At 42.8% G+C, this 15,705-nt stretch overlaps 2 protein-coding genes across 3 annotated transcripts; both read left to right on the forward strand.

Moving 5' to 3' along the window:
- Positions 1–719: 719 nt before the first annotated feature.
- si:ch73-22a13.3 (inositol-trisphosphate 3-kinase B) lies at positions 720–7,289 on the forward strand. Its single transcript, XM_037781147.1, has 7 exons — positions 720–1,780; positions 3,217–3,301; positions 3,698–3,911; positions 4,050–4,254; positions 4,698–4,799; positions 6,314–6,385; positions 6,473–7,289. The coding sequence occupies exons 1-7, from the start codon at positions 980–982 to the stop codon at positions 6,722–6,724; spliced, it is 1,731 nt and encodes a 576-aa protein (XP_037637075.1). The 5' UTR covers positions 720–979; the 3' UTR covers positions 6,725–7,289.
- Positions 7,290–7,952: 663 nt separating this feature from the next.
- LOC119494261 (spindle assembly checkpoint kinase-like) lies at positions 7,953–14,498 on the forward strand. Of its 2 annotated transcripts, XM_037780004.1 has the most exons (14): positions 7,953–8,121; positions 8,230–8,358; positions 8,467–8,628; positions 9,116–9,306; positions 9,583–9,655; positions 9,800–10,141; positions 10,285–10,524; positions 10,668–10,982; positions 11,384–11,478; positions 12,334–12,375; positions 12,589–12,804; positions 12,891–13,068; positions 13,189–13,368; positions 13,459–14,498. In XM_037780004.1, exons 1-14 carry the CDS (start codon positions 8,055–8,057, stop codon positions 13,548–13,550), a joined length of 2,322 nt encoding a protein of 773 aa, XP_037635932.1. In that variant the 5' UTR covers positions 7,953–8,054; the 3' UTR covers positions 13,551–14,498. The 2 variants fall into 2 exon arrangements, with proteins under 2 accessions (XP_037635932.1, XP_037635933.1); XM_037780005.1 differs by lacking the exon at positions 9,800–10,141 and having other exon boundaries at positions 7,954–8,121.
- Positions 14,499–15,705: the final 1,207 nt, after the last annotated feature.

Raw genomic sequence — 15,705 nt, forward strand, 5'->3', positions numbered from 1 at the left:
ACAGCTGTTGTTGCCTGTTGGGCTTGAGTTTGACATGTTATGATTTGAGCATATATTTTATGCTAAATGCAGTACCTGTGAGGGTTTCTGGAAAATATGTGTCATTGTTTTGTGTTGTTTATTGATTTCCAATAATAAATATATACATACATTTGCATAAAGCAGCATATTTGCCCACTCCCATGTTGATAAGAACATTAAATACTTGACAAATCTCCCTTTAAAGTGCATTTTGAACAGATTAAAAAATTTCAGCTATGAAATGTAAGATTGTGGAGCTGTTACTTTTGCAGGTTATGTCAAGTCAAGTCAATGTATTATTATTTGTCCCAAGTGGGCATCATATATGATATGATATATCATATATGATGGCTGAAATGTGACTTTAAGATGCTTAAAAATTGTTTGTTACTTGATCAAAATGTAAAATTATGATTAAAGCATGTGAGGCAACCTGTGCGTCTCTTTCTACTTTACTTCACTGCCTGGCTGCAAATCTATTCTAAAGTACACTCGGTTAAACTGTTGCAGTAAAACTTTTGAAAAATGATTATCTGGCTATTTGTTTGAAAGTTTGTGTAGTCAGAAAACACCGCCCCAAAACAGTTTTGGTGGGAGGACACCTTCAACTTCCACCCGGCTACACAGTGTCATTCCTGGATGTCCTCTTGGAGCTTTGTAACTGACGTCACTGCATGCAAAATATGTTCCAGCAGGGAGAATGAGAGAGGGATGTATCTCCCTGACGGGCACAGAGCTTTCCAACAGGTGGAGGACACAGGTAAGGTAAGGTAAGTTAGACACATATGATCATTTGTAGTTTTATATTTCCTCTTGTGTCATTTAAAGAAAGCTTTTTGCCGAGGCTGTGTTAGAGCGGTGTTTAGACTTGTAAATTAATTTCCTCAAACTGCATTTCCCTGTTTTGTACAAGCACATGTGTTGAGCTCATGGAGTAGATTCACCACTGGACTGGAAGATGACAGATGATAACCACATGGACATGGAGACAGAGAACAAGCGCACTATGGATATTGACTTTTCTGCCGGACTATCAGATGAGACTCACCAACATCTGACAGCCAGTGAAGGGCCTTCCAGCAGCTGCAAGAGGACCAGAGTGCGATCCAGACCCACACTCCAGTCCACAAAAAGTTTTCCCCCTTACAGTCAGTGTATTGGTGGACTCGGAGAGGACGAGGACAATGAGCTCAATTCAGAGTCAAGCAACGTGATGAAGGACGAGAGGACTGAGGTTTTTCAAGGCACAGAAAGAAAAGAGGACTTTGAATTGAAAGCAAGATGTGCAAGAGATGAAGTGAAGGCGAAATGGAGGATGAGGAGGAAGGAGAGGATAGGGGGGAGCTATGAAGTTGATCCAGACGGATGTGAGAGGGCGAGGTGGAAGGATAAGGAAAGGGAAGGGGGCGCAAACAGTGTGTGGAAACGCTGGAGAGGCAGAAACTCCAGTTTTGAGATAGAAAGAAAAGAGGATGAAGAGAGGAAGAGATGTCCTGTTTCAGCAGCAGAGGGGGAGGATGAGGGGAGCGGGGAGACCCAAGAGAGGAAGGATGAAGAGGCCGAGGAGCTGCCGGGAATGATTGAGGGCTCCACAGCACATCCGTGGTCCTCCCCACATCCAATCCTCTCCAGGCTTTTGCATTCGTCCTCCTCCACCTCCTCCTCCTCCTGCTCCTCCATCAACCTCTCCTCAGCAGAGAGCGATGAGGTCTTCAGCGAAGGAGAGGATGTCGGCTCAAAGCGGAGGGCGTTCAGGAAGGTGAGAGTCGATGGATGTGGTTTGAAACTGCATTTTTCACACCTGTGCACCTGGCTGCTCTGGTTTTCCATGGAAGAGGCTTACTAAAACTATATTTCACAACTGTTCTTTGCGCCTGTGGTCCTGGTGATTTGCATGGGCTTGAAAGAGGACTTTGACAAAGTCAGATTTGAATGCTGTTTGCATGCCTGCTGCTGCTGCTGCAGATATGAGAGTAGAGGGAAGCACACACAGTGAGAGGAGGACTAGGGAGTAGACCTTCTCAGTGCAGTCTGCATTTTGCAGTAAGCCTGTAAGGACTGAATAAAAGATATATATAATACTGTAAAAGAGAAATAAGCATCTTCAAAACATGTCATCTCGGTGACAAAAATAGCAACATTTAGGATACAAACATCTCCATCATCAATTTGAAGGATTAAGTCTTAAATATTATGTAGACTGTTTCAACGGAATTGCGTTGCTTGGCAACAGCTTGGGTCAATGTTTACTTCCTGTCAGCTGATGTCATTTACATACACTGCAACAGGAAATAAACTGTTTATGTTTACAACAGGTGAAATGGTCTAGATAATACATCTTCAAACTACAAACTTGTCATTTTGTGACAGCGCCTCTACTGAGCATGCTCAGGTCTGCTTTTGCTTCTTTTTCATTGGCCATGCCTGCGTCTGGTGGCAGCTGTTTTGTGTATATACAAAATAGATCATAACTGTCGAGGTATGCGCTGTTTGTAAACACCGAACGCACTGAGACTCATAACAGTTTTTAATACGCACTCAGTTGGTCACTTTGCCGATAGATGCCATTAAATCCTACACACTTTTCCTTTCAGAGGTGTTTATACTGTATAATGTTCCCCAACAAATGTCTCTTCAGAGGGTTGTGGGCCTTAATATGCTGTTGTCCAAAGAAATGGCCTTGAGTTGCTCGACAGGCCTTTTTCACAGAAGACAGTTTGACATGTCACAAGAGGAAAAAGGTGTAAATAAAAAAAATGAATGATGGTTGCATTCCATTTAGCTGCTAGTGCATGCTGGCTCGCTGTCACACTACTATGGTTTACTGGGACACTTGAATGCAACAGAGCCATAGCTAATGTTAGTAACACCTGTGCTTTTCCTACCGTGACAAGTCAAAATGTGTGCTGTAAGAAAATCACAGAGGATTCCTTAAACATGGGAACCCCATACTCCTGAGCATTAGCTAAGCACTGTCACCTCACAGCAACCAGGTCCTGGTTGAACTCTGCTTGCTGGCTGGGGCTTTCCCATTTGCATGCATGCAGACATTCAGGTTCAGGTGAACTCTGAATATCCTGCAGGTGAATGTTGTTTCTCTGTGTGCTCATTAAAAACAATACACACTGAAATATAGGCTCCACACCCTGTTCGCTTGCATGAAGACATCAACATATAATCTGCTCTGTGCCTCAGAGCCGCTCCTGGAAAACCTACCTGACCATGATGCACTGGTCACTGCGGCGGCAGAGCTCCTGGGTGCAGCTGGCTGGACATCAAGGCATGTTCATCCAAAACAGACACGTACAGGCACTCAGAAAGTCTACAGATGAATATCAGAGGATCTCAACACTAAAATGAACACTTATCCAACTATGTGTATCTCTACACTACTATCTCCAGAATGTCATCTATTCAGGACCTAACGAAATCAGTCTTTATTTTAGTTTGACCATCATACACCTTGAGTTTATTCAGTGTGTTTTAGAGCACATTTCATCAAGTCAAAGATCTCTAAGTAAGGGCTTATCATCTCATAGAGGACTACAATATGTAGCTCTGATTGTTCACTAAAGTCAAACAGGATAATCACACAACTAATGACGATATCTGCCTTCTTGTTTTATTAAACACGTGGATAGCTAATAATTCTGCCCGTTGTTGCTGCCGTCACCAGGCAACTTAAAGCTGAGCGAGGGAGGGGAGGTGTTGAAACTGTACAGTGAAGCGGAGGCAAAGTGTCTGGAATACCTGATGAGAGACCCGCTGAGACCTTTCGTCCCACAGTACCACGGCCTGGTCACAAAGGGGGAGCACTGCTACATCCGCCTGGAAGACCTGCTGAGCGGCCTGAGGAGACCCGTCATCATGGACTGCAAGATGGGAGTCAGGTAGGTGTGAGAGCAATTATTTCTTTCTAGGTGACCAGCTTATACACCAACTTACATTGTAGAAAATTAGTGTGCTTTTGATTAGATGAGTGTAAAATCAGTATGTTTTTATGTACAACATGAGAGTTTCCTTCTCAGGACATATCAGGAGGAGGAAGCGATCAAAGCCCGGACTAAGGCCTCCCTGCGGAGTGACATGTACCAGAAGATGGTGAAAATAGACCCGTCCGCTCCGTCAGCGGAGGAACACGCACAGAAAGCGGTGACCAAGTGGCGATACCTTCAGTGGAGGGATACAACCAGCTCTACGTCTGTGCTGGGCATCAGGATAGAAGGCATCATGGTAGGAGAGGAAAGGCCATAAATCCCTTTTGTCACATTTTAGTCAACAAATCAAATGACTCTTATATATGTAAAATAATAATAATAAAATATAAAAAAAAAACACAAATCAAATGTATATTCCTACAATGCAGCATTATCTAATTTAATTTACAAGCAACAAATTCATTCTCAGACACATAAATAGTATGTGTGCTGTGTGTGTGAGAATCGTGTACATGGTGTGTGCTTTACTTCAAGATCTGTCCACATTAACAATGTATTCCAAGTCGTCTCTCCACTTTGCTGCATATTTCTCATTCCTGTCCTTAGAGCTGAAAGAAATTTGTTCGTATATATTGCCACTTTTGCCCCAAAAATACCTATTTAACTGAACTGTTAAGTTATCAACAAGTGTTCAAATGTGCCTTGTCTGTGCTGTTGTGTTTCTTCTCTGTGAGTCAGATGGAGGACGGCAGTGTCAAACGGGACTTCAGGAAAATTCAGACTTTAGCTCAGGTCACGGAGGCATTGCTCTACTTCACCAGGAGTCAGCTGGACATGCTGGTCAGTCCTGTCTGTTATGGAAACACTAGTTACACTGCTAATTACACTACTCTTCCTTTAGAAAACATGTCCTAAATCATATTATGATTAACAGAAAAACAATCTAGAACAAAATCAAGGAATCAAGGACTGAATAATAATGATTAAACCTAATGAAAACAGACTCAAAAACTGAAATTTAATAAAAAAGATTGTATATTTATTCGTTTTTAGTGTTTCCAGTGTCCGCCCTGTGGGTGAAGTGTGACATGATCGAACCATATTCAACTTCCAATACATAATCAATGCACTGATGCCAGCTGTACATATCTAAAGACATATAAAGACGTTATCTGTGTGTACACAAAAATACCACAACATTCGGCATGCAGGCATTGTCTTTAAACGTTTTTACCCTCAGAGACCCGCGGGATCCCGACTGGCTTTCAGAGGCTCTATAGGTTCAGTTTTAGGGCTAGAGTGAAGACACACAGATATCATATGAAACTAGAATACCAACCATGACATGGGAAGGAGGCTAAATAACAAATAATAATAAATAAGATAAATTTTGGGAAGGAAAAACTGGCATGACCATTTTCAAAGGGGTCCCTTGACCTCTGACCTCAAGATATGTGGATGAAAATGGGTTCTATGGGTACCCACGAGTCTCCCCTTTACAGACATGCCCACTTTATGATAATCACATGCAGTTTTGGTCAAAAAACACTCATTTCTTTTCATGCAGAATAAATGTGTTATTTTCGCCTATTCTAAAATGCTATATTTGAATATTTCTGCACACTGGGGTCACTAAACAGTGTTGGAATTACATAAATTGGGTATCACTGTAAAGATCATGTGTGATGATGTTAGTCCCCTCAAGGTCTTGGTGTCTTAATGTGGTATTGATCATGTTTATCAATTCTCGACAGGTAAAAAATTGTCTAATTTAGCTCCAAATCTCTTTAACATATGATATCAACCCAACATTTGCTGCAACAACTTATGAGACATAATAAAGCATGGGGATGATCATCATATACTTCTATCATATTGTTCTAAACCCTTATACAATTTTACAATTCATTTTAAATAATGAATTAACTAATTTTTATTTCTTATTAATGACTTCAACAACATGACACACAGTGCTGAGCTGCATCTCCAATTAATCTTCAGATTCCCAGCTTTCGGATGATGTACACCACTTCTATGTGACATCTACTGTTGACCTGCTATCTCCCCCTAAAGACCCCCCTAAAAAAGACAAAAACTGGTCTATTGTGGGTCTCAGAGGGTTAATGAAGATTGAATAAAAGATTAATAAAAAGGAATTTCAAACTAAAACAAAAACTGAAAAAGTTATCATTCCACTGATTTTCCCTTTTACTTCTCTAATCTTTGCTACTGACTTCCTCTTACTTATTCATTTGATGTTCATTCTCCTCAGTTTGTTACATTAATCTTTTATCCTGCCATGTGTGTACTAATTGTTGCTGTTAAACCACAACTCTATACCCGTCTGCTCACAGAAAGCGTACCACTCCAGACTCCTGGCCCTGAGTGATGCACTGAAGAATTCACTATTCTTCAGAACCCATGAGGTTGGTTTACATATAGAGACAAAATCATTTTGAAAAAAATGTGCTTTTTACTGATATTATTATTATCTCTGTGTTTGGCCTGATCAGTTGATTGGCAGCTCGCTTCTCTTCGTCCACGACCATAGCAGCAAGGCCAGCGTGTGGATGATAGACTTTGGGAAGACGACCCCGGTGCCTGAGGCCAGCGAGCTCCGACACAACGTCCCGTGGGCCGAGGGGAGCAGAGAGGACGGCTACCTCATCGGCCTGACCTCCCTCATCACTTCTCTGAGCCAGGCCATCAGCGTGGCATCCTGTCAGCAGGAGGACAGCTGTGGAGAAGAAAAGAGCGTTGCATGAAGTTCACTGAGGGGTTGTGGTGGAGACACACTGAAATTCAAGATCAGGTGGACAAAACGACTGCTGTTACACTTTGAACTCATTTTGAAGACACAACACAGGAGGATTTGTTTATCTGTCTTCATGGGCTGAGGAAGAGAACGACAGAGTATAATTCATAAATGTGATGCAGTTGTCTTACAATTGTACATCTGGCATGTACATGCTGTAACAGTGGAGACAGTGTTTTAATATAAAGACTCTCTTCTTTTCTATTCCCTTTTTTATCATTCATAAAGGACCAAAAACTAATTTTCCCTGGCTTAGTCTGCAAAAGCTCAGAGATCTCATCTGCGTTGCAACTCATGCTAAGGTTATTTGTTTACAGCAGCAAAAGGAACTCATAATGAATCATAAAAACAAACGCACATATGGCTGAACAGCCTCATGTTCTACCTGATAGACTGACTTATAAGTTAAATGATACAGAACACCTTCACATAGACTGTCCAATAAACACTGATATATATACACGTCACTAATACTCAGTAAAACATCTATCATTTCATACTAAACCACCAATAGGTTACAGATATACCTGTGTTCACCCTCTGTCTGAAACGCACTGTTTTTGTGCATTTCAACGGAATTGCAATGGAATTGCGTTGCTAGGCAACAGTTTGGGTCCATGTTTACTTCCTGTCAGCTGATGTTATTCACATCCACTGATACAGGAAATAAACTGGGACACATTTATGTTATAAATGAATATGAATATTTATGTTTAAAACCGTGTAATGGTCTAAATATTGTATATTTGTGACATCACAAATGGACAGAAATCCTAACGGCTTGTTTCAAACGCACAGTTTCTGAATACGGGCTGTGTGCATTTCGCCTTATATTGAGCGTTTTGATAGTTTAACAGTATTTATCTATCACTTAACCCTGCTTTATAATATAAAAGACATGAAAATCTCACTTTTTACAATATGGGACCTTTAAATACATTTATTGGTTTAGATTTGACTTGACATCATGCATTCTAAGAGTAGAACTGTACAACAGTAGAATGTTGTGAGGTCATGAGGAAGTTGTGATGTCATGAAGCAGTTGTGATGTCATAAAGGAGTTGTGAGGTCATGAAGCAGTTGTGATGTCATAAAGGAATTGTGAGGTATTAAAGGAATTGTGAGGTATTAAAGGAATTGTGAGGCCAACATTCCGGAGAAAACTCTTGATACCAACCAAAATCTCTCATCAATCTCTGTGAACTTCGAGTCTTCGACATTTCAACGGTGAACTTCGAATCTTCGACATTTCAACGGTGAACCATTACTGTTTGAGAGCCATGCCTTACAAGTTAAGAACAAGATTAGTAAGGACTCCTGAGCGTCCGTCCTCCAGTAGAAATCTGGGTAAGTAGTGATACCAAAATCCTGACGAGAACTGCAGTCTCTCTTACTTTAATATCCATATGATTTAGCTGCTGGGCTAATGATTACTAATGCTGCTTCTTCCTTAAGTCTGTCAGACAGTAGATCCCATCCAGGACATTTCAACGGTGAACCATTACCGTTTGAGAGCCATGCCTTACAATTTAAGAACAAGATTAGTAAGGACTCCTGAGCGTCCGTCCTCCAGTAGAAATCTGGGTAAGTAGTGATACCAAAATCCTGACGAGAACTGCAGTCTCTCTTACTTTAATATCCATATGATTTAGCTGCTGGGCTAATGATTACTAACGCTGCTTCTTCCTTAAGTCTGTCAGACAGTAGATCCCATCCAGGGCATGCTGGACAACAGGTCAGGTGGAAACCAGAGGGCCACCAAGAGAAAGTCTGACGAGAGCCATGAAAGAACCATTAAGACTAGCAGGACAAGTCAATGTCCCTCCGAGGGCTTCAGACCGTCATTCAGCAGAGGTTAGATGATATAGAAAGAACCTCAGGGGCTATTTTTTTAAAGTCTGGGTAACGTAAAAATAGCAACACAACTACTTGGTTAGATTTAGGAAAAGATTGACTTAGTTGGGTTTAGGCAACAAAACTACTTGCTTAGGGTTAGGAAAAATATACAAACAGTACATACTGTATACACATACAGTATATAGTGTGACTGGGTCGGTCCGGCTTGTCTCTGCCATGCTATATACACCTGGGTGCTAATAACATCTGCCTTAAAAATATCACCAAGTATAAAAAAATTTGGTTTAAAAATCATGAAAAAATGAGTGTTAAGTGTTATAAGTCTGGCCGAACCACTCCAGTTTTTATATAGTGTTAGGGAAAGGGTTATGCTAAGGATGGCTCCAGTGGTGAAAAGCAGTCTAACTCCACAATTCAGTATTATATAGTTCAGTCTTTTCACATGTTTTCAGGACTAATTTTCTAACATGTTTAATGTGTTTAGGAAACTTTAACTCCGCTGAGGATGCTGGGACATCAACACCCGCCTGCGCCAGCGTTAGCTCCAAATCTGAGGAGAAGAAAGGCAGGAAGAGGAGGTTCGAGGACACAGAAGCATACGGGAAGAAGAAAAGAACGTTCCTGAGTCCCAGTGAGGGCACCAGCTACCAGGCCACCACTGAGACCACCCCTGAGGCCATCCCTGAGACCATCCCTGACGCCATCCCTGACGCTATCCCTGAGTCCACCCCTGAAACCTCCTTGAGGTCCGGATCTGATACCTTCATCAGCACCAACTCTGAGGAGAAGAAGGGCAGGAAGAGGAAGTCTGAGGACACAGGAGAATACGGGAAGAGGAGAAAAACGCCCCTCAGTTCCGGTACGGACACCAGCTACCAGGCCACCACTGAGACCACCCCTGAGACCAACCCTGAGACCATCCCTGAGACCAACCCTGAGACCACCCCTGAGACCAACCCTGAGACCATCCCTGAGACCACCTCCAGTGATGAATTTGACACCTCCTCCACACAAAACAGCAGAGGTGAATAGAGATAGAAATATGTGAAACATTGATGAAGTGTGAGTTCTATCAGTAAATTCAGTTGAGTTTACTCTTCGTGAGGAATACTACTAGCCTAGGAAGACTGTTTCAGCACTTATTTTCTAACATGTATAATGTGTTTAGGAACCTTTTACCCGACTGGGGATGCTGGGAAATCGGCACCCGCCAGCACCAAATCTGAGGAGAAGAAGGGCAGGAAGAGGAAGTCTGAGGAAACAGGAGACTACGGGAAGAGGAGAAGAACGTCCCTCAATCCCAGTGCGGGCACCAGCTACCCCTGGTATCAGGCACCCCTGCGCTACCTCTCGAACTCATTTCCTTCTCTTTTTAATCTCTTTTTTCCATCTATCCCTGAGACCATCCCTGAGGCCATCCCTGAGGCCATCCCTGAGGCCATCCCTGAGGGCACCGCTGAGACCTCCTTCAGTTACCGATCTGACACCTTCTTCACAGATGACAACGGTGGTGAGTAGAGATAGAAATACGTGAAATGTTGATGAAGTGTGAGTTCTATCAGTAAATTCAGTTGAGTTACTCTTCATGAGGAACACTACTAGCCTAGGAAGACTGTTTCAGCACTTATTTTCTAACATGTATAATGTGTTTAGGAACCTTTTGCCCTACTGGGGATGCTGGGAAATCGGCACCCGCCAGCACCAAATCTGAGGAGAAGAAGGGCAGGAAGAGGAAGTCTGAGGAAACAGAAGCATCCGGGGAGAGGACAACAACGTTCCTACGTCCGAGTGAGGGCACCAGCCACCAGGCCACCACTGAAACCACCCTTGAGCCCATCCCTGAGGCCTCCTTCAGTTACCGATCTGACACCTTCTTCTCAGAAGACAGCGGAGGTGAGTAAAGATAGAAATACGTGAAACATTGATGAAGTGTGAGTCCTATCAGTAAATTCAGTTGAGTTACTCTTCATGAGGAACACTACTAGCCTAGGAAGACTGTTTCAGCACTTATTTTCTAACATGTATAATGTGTTTAGATATCTTAGACTCCGTTGAGGATGCTGTGTCATGGATACCCGCCAGCACTGACTCTGAGGAGAAGAAGAGCAGGAAGAGGAAGTGTGAGGACACGGGAGACTACGGGAAGAGGAGAACAACGTCCCTCAATCCCAGTGCGGACACCAGCTACCCCTGGTACCAGGTACCCCTGCACTACCTCTCGTACCCATTTCCTTTTCTTTTTAATCGCTTTTTTCCATCCATCCCTGAGACCATCCCTGAGACCATGCCTAAGGCCACCAGTAGCGACTCTGACACCACCTTCCCAGAAGCCACTCTGTTTCACAACAGAGGTGAGTAGAGATAGAAATACGTGAAACATTGATGAAGTGTGAGTTCCATCAGACAGTTCAGTTTAATTCAGTTTAGTTTATTCTTCATTCTTTTATTCTTCACGTACTACTAGCCTGGGAAGACTGTTGTATAATGTGTAGTGGATGTTGATAGGCAGATCTTGTTACCTTTGGACAGAATCAGACTGTTCACAGTCTTGATGCTAAGCTAAGCTTAACCGTCTGCTGGCTCAAAAGGTCATATCGTTCCTCTAAGTTTCAGTCTTGGCTTTTCGATTCATATTGGTAATAGGATTCGATTTTAAATTAGTAATTGTTACTGTAGTATTAGGGGTTAGTTTAGAAGTGGAAGGAACGTTCTGAACAAGTACAGTCAAAGTGTTTGTGTTTTGTTTCTGCAGCTGACTTTGAGGCGAAATATGAGGAAGAGGGAATGCTGGGTGAAGGAAGCTTCGGAGTAGTCTTTGCTGGCCACCGCAAAGACGACCATCTGCCTGTAAGTTACACATACACACACACACACACAGAATCCATGATTCATGTATCCGCTCTGTATATAGTCAACGTATCCTCATACAACGGTTCATATGATATTTTACAAAAAGTTATTCCTACTTTTCATTGCGTTTTCCTATGAATATCCAGCAACACGTGACACATGTGTCAATTTCTGCTCCAGTCTTTTCAAAATAAAAGTTAGATTTAGGAAAAGATCGACTTGGGTAGGTTTAGGCAACAACACTTTTTAGTTAGGTATTGGAATTTGTTTGGGTTAAAATAACACCGGAAGAGGCTTAATTTAAGTACAGAAGTTACATGAGAAAAACTACCTAGTTAGGTTTAAGGAAAGATCGACTTAGTTAGGTTTAGGCACCAAAACTACTTAGTTAGGTTTAGGCAACAAAACTACTTAGTTAGGTTTAGATAACACAATTACTTAGTTAGGTTTAGACAAAACAAATACTTAGTTAGGTTTAGGCAACACAACTACTTAGTTAGGTTTAGACAACACGGTTTGGGTTAAAATAATTCCGGAAATGGCGTAACTTAAGTAGCGTAGTTACATGACAAATCAACGTTGACTTCAGGTTTCACGTGGGGTACAAACACCGGCCCATTGGGGAAATTCCGGTGATTTTTGACCCACCCATAGACCCCGTTCCCTCCCTGCGCGGCAGTTGTCGCTCTTTATACTTCGTGGTTCACAATTACGTGGATTACATACAAATTGATTTTGTGGGATATATATACGAATGACAGTGCATTACTTTTCGTAGGTATAGCTACGAAGGGCGTATGAGAACAGCCTCATGTAGTATAAGCTGACCAAATGTCTGTTTCTGTCCTGTAGGTGGCCATAAAGCATATCCGCCAGTTTCTTTACACAACAGTGGTAAGAGATTTGTTTTTCATCCTAATACCAACACTCTACATTATTTAAATCATTTGAGTAACATTTATTTTTAGTCATTTTTATTCTGAGTACAAAGGGAACATGTTCCTCAGGTACCTCATACAATCTAACAGTTAAAATACTATTAACTTTTGTATACATGTGTACATTAAGGTTTCATTATTTGCTTTCTCTTTCACTCCATATCTTTAGGATTTGGATGGGGAAGTTATAGATCTCCCTACAGAGGTGGCGCTGCTGGTGCACCTCAATCCAGCAGGAGCAGGAACCAGTGCCGTGGTGGGCCTGCTGGACTGGTACAATCTGGACAATGAGCTGATTCTTGTCCTAGAGAGACCCGTCCCCTGCATGGATCTCTATGACTATTTGGGGTCCATACAGTCATCAATACAGGAGGACATGAGCCGGGTAAGCAGTTGATGACGTGTGTTTCTGTATGTGTGTCCACGCCAACCATGTCACACAGTCTTCATGTCTCTTTCTTTCTCCCCCAGATCATAACAAAACAACTGGTGGAAGGTCTCCAAGAGGTCCACTCCGGAGGTGTTTTCCACAGGGACATCAAGATGGAAAACATCCTCATCGAAACCGGTTCTGATGTCCCACGTGTCTGGATCATTGACTTTGGCTCTGGCGAATTTCTGACAGAGGAGAGGTACACTAAAAATGAAGGTAGGCTGTCGTTCTTATGGTCCTTTTCTCTGAAACAACCCAGCATCTTTGCCGTCTCTGTCCTGTACTCCCGTCCCTCATCCATTAACCTTTGTCTCTGTGTGGCTGTATGTATTGTAGGTACCCTGTTATACACTACTCCTGAGTATATCCGGCGTGGGTGGTCCACGCCTGAAGCTACCACTGTGTGGCAGCTCGGTTCGGTGCTGTTTGAGATGCTGCATGATGGGGTGAACCCCTTCCATACCCCCTGTGACATCATCAATGCAGTCCCTGACATCCGTGACACTCTTTCCTACAGTAAGACATGCAGTAGAATACAAGCACACACATAAACACACAAAGAGTACAGCATTTGTATTTAAACATGATTCCTGTTGGTCTGTCCAGATTGCCAAGATTTTATAGCACGCTGTATGGACAAGAGCCCAGAGGCCCGACCCACCCTGGAGACTCTTAAGCACCACCCCTGGCTCGTGTGATCTGTTGTCCTGAGGGATCCAGTCTGATGTGATACAGACTGGACCTCTCGGACCACGGATGGATCCCTGAAGACCACGGAAGGACCCCTTAAGACCATGGAAGGACCCCTCAGGATCACGGAAGGACCTCGTCCAGGGTTAACGCTGCTGTAGTCCCCATATGTGGCTCCCATTGCACTCTCTCTTGAAGCAGTAGAAATCAGACCGAGAGGCTGGTGGCGTCAATCTCTAGTAGGGCTGTGACGGGGAGGAAAATTTCTTGTGACAACATGGGTGTTACCGATTACACCAGAGATTTTACAGGAAAAGATGACGGTCATCATGTGTAGCCGCTTACTTTGATCTTTACCTTCAGGTGGCTGAGTGACTAGCCTCTCCGGTAGAACTTTTGCTGCGGAGCCGCTGGGGTGTACCCGGCGCCGCTCCGCCGCGCACACCAGCTGTGACCATTCCGTCCTCCTCTTAGCATTGGGTATAAATCTGAAATTTAAACCGCGTTTGCTTTCCTCTGCCATCTCTCGGTCTTTCAACTCTCTCCCGTCCCGTGTGTGTGAAATCTGACTCCTGCTACTCTCTGCTGAGAATCTGTATGGAGCAGATGCATCGGTCGTCCGACTATCTATTGACAACCTGCCGCTGCAGGTGTGGGTGGCGGGTATGTAATGTAATGTGCCCGACCACCGTGTAACACTGGTAACACGGACTACCGCGACAAGCCATAGTGATTATAGGCCTACGTTCATGCTTCAAACACCCAGCTGTCCGTGGAGAGGGGATCTCTCTTTGAATTGCCTTTTCCGAGGTTTCTTACCGAGTTTTTCCTCGTTTTCTTAGAGAGCTGGAGCTGGGTTGAGAGTGCACGGGATAATGTACAGCGAGCCGGTCATTGTTGTCCCGCTAGCTGTACATTATCCCGCTTATTACACGGCTACTTACTTAAGAAATCACTAATTTGAGACAAAAATGGTCCTCCAGAGTCCGACATCAGAACTGCGTCCATAGCAACGGTCTGCTATGAAGAAATAACAGACTGTAGCCGTGTAATAATGGGGTTTTATTTTATACATGGGGCTACAAATAAAAATGACTTGAAGTGAATTCAAAATGTCTACAGGGTGGAGGTGCAGTGGTGATCACTGTCACCTCACAGAAAGAAGGCTTGATAAATAAATAATGCCTCATTCCTCATAACAACTTCTTGACACAATGATTTATTTGTACTATTACATCTTAATGTTTTTGAAGAAAGGGTTGCTGTACTGGATTGCATGAGATTGTCCATGTGTTCATGATAAATTGCAGTTAAGATCAGCGGGACTAGCTCCCAACATTCAGTATTTGGATGGATGTGCAGTGACTTTGATGTTTGAACTACAGGTCATGTGATAAATGGGACCCAGAAAGACTATTTTACAATCACGTCTTTACAAAAAATAACTGCTGGAAAATTATTGAGAGGCCTGAAGCCACAAAGAATGATAGAAAGCTTGTTAACAAGAGTTGGTACAGTAGAATAAATAACAAATGAAGGACTGGTTTTCAATATACTGTAATAGAAGAGGGCATAACAGCAGCCCACGAAAGGAAACATCTAAAGTACTCAAAGCTGGCGGCGGAACACCAAGAGGCTGGCTGGAAAGCAAAGGTTTATCCCGTGGAGGTCGGATGCCGGGGATTTGTCAGCAAAGCAGTAGTCCAACTGTTCCGTGGTGCTGACGGGATGACGCAGTCAAACCTGCGGAAAGCTGTGAAGGAGCTAGGAGAGTGTAATATTTCATATAACATTTTATAGATTATATTTATGATTAGTTCGACAAGAGAAACAAAAATCTGGTTCACGTTTGTCTTAAAAACAGTGCAGTAGGCCTTCATTTTAAACATGGTAGTGCTTTTCTTGCATACATCGTTAGTGATCTGTCGCACGATTCAGTATGGCCACGGATAAAACAATCCATAACATGAAACGATTCATAAAACAATTATTGCTGCCATTTTATAGCAGATAGAGCAACATTTTTACATAAATTATATCACCTTGGAAAAGAAAATATGACACTGAGTTCTTGCACTCTGATGCAGAAGCATGCACTGCAGATGTTAATATTTCTGGAATAGGTGAACAGCTGGACCCAACAACTTCATTTCCATTATTAAT

Source organism: Sebastes umbrosus, chromosome 9 (genome assembly GCF_015220745.1).
Source record: "Sebastes umbrosus isolate fSebUmb1 chromosome 9, fSebUmb1.pri, whole genome shotgun sequence".
In the NCBI taxonomy this organism is placed as follows: Eukaryota; Metazoa; Chordata; class Actinopteri; order Perciformes; family Sebastidae; genus Sebastes; species Sebastes umbrosus.

Excerpts from the sequence above, each read along its gene's own strand:
- si:ch73-22a13.3 (XM_037781147.1), top strand. The coding sequence starts at position 980 with ATGACAGATGATAACCACATGGACATGGAGACAGAGAACAAGCGCACT. Across the intron at positions 3,302-3,697 it reads GCAGCTGGCTGGACATCAAG|GCAACTTAAAGCTGAGCGAG; the intron begins GCATGTTCATCC and ends TGCCGTCACCAG. Across the intron at positions 4,800-6,313 it reads GGAGTCAGCTGGACATGCTG|AAAGCGTACCACTCCAGACT; the intron begins GTCAGTCCTGTC and ends GTCTGCTCACAG.
- LOC119494261 (XM_037780004.1), top strand. The coding sequence starts at position 8,055 with ATGCCTTACAAGTTAAGAACAAGATTAGTAAGGACTCCTGAGCGTCCG. Across the intron at positions 8,359-8,466 it reads GTCCTCCAGTAGAAATCTGG|TCTGTCAGACAGTAGATCCC; the intron begins GTAAGTAGTGAT and ends TTCTTCCTTAAG. Across the intron at positions 9,307-9,582 it reads CCACTGAGACCACCCCTGAG|ACCAACCCTGAGACCATCCC; the intron begins GCCATCCCTGAG and ends ACCACCCCTGAG.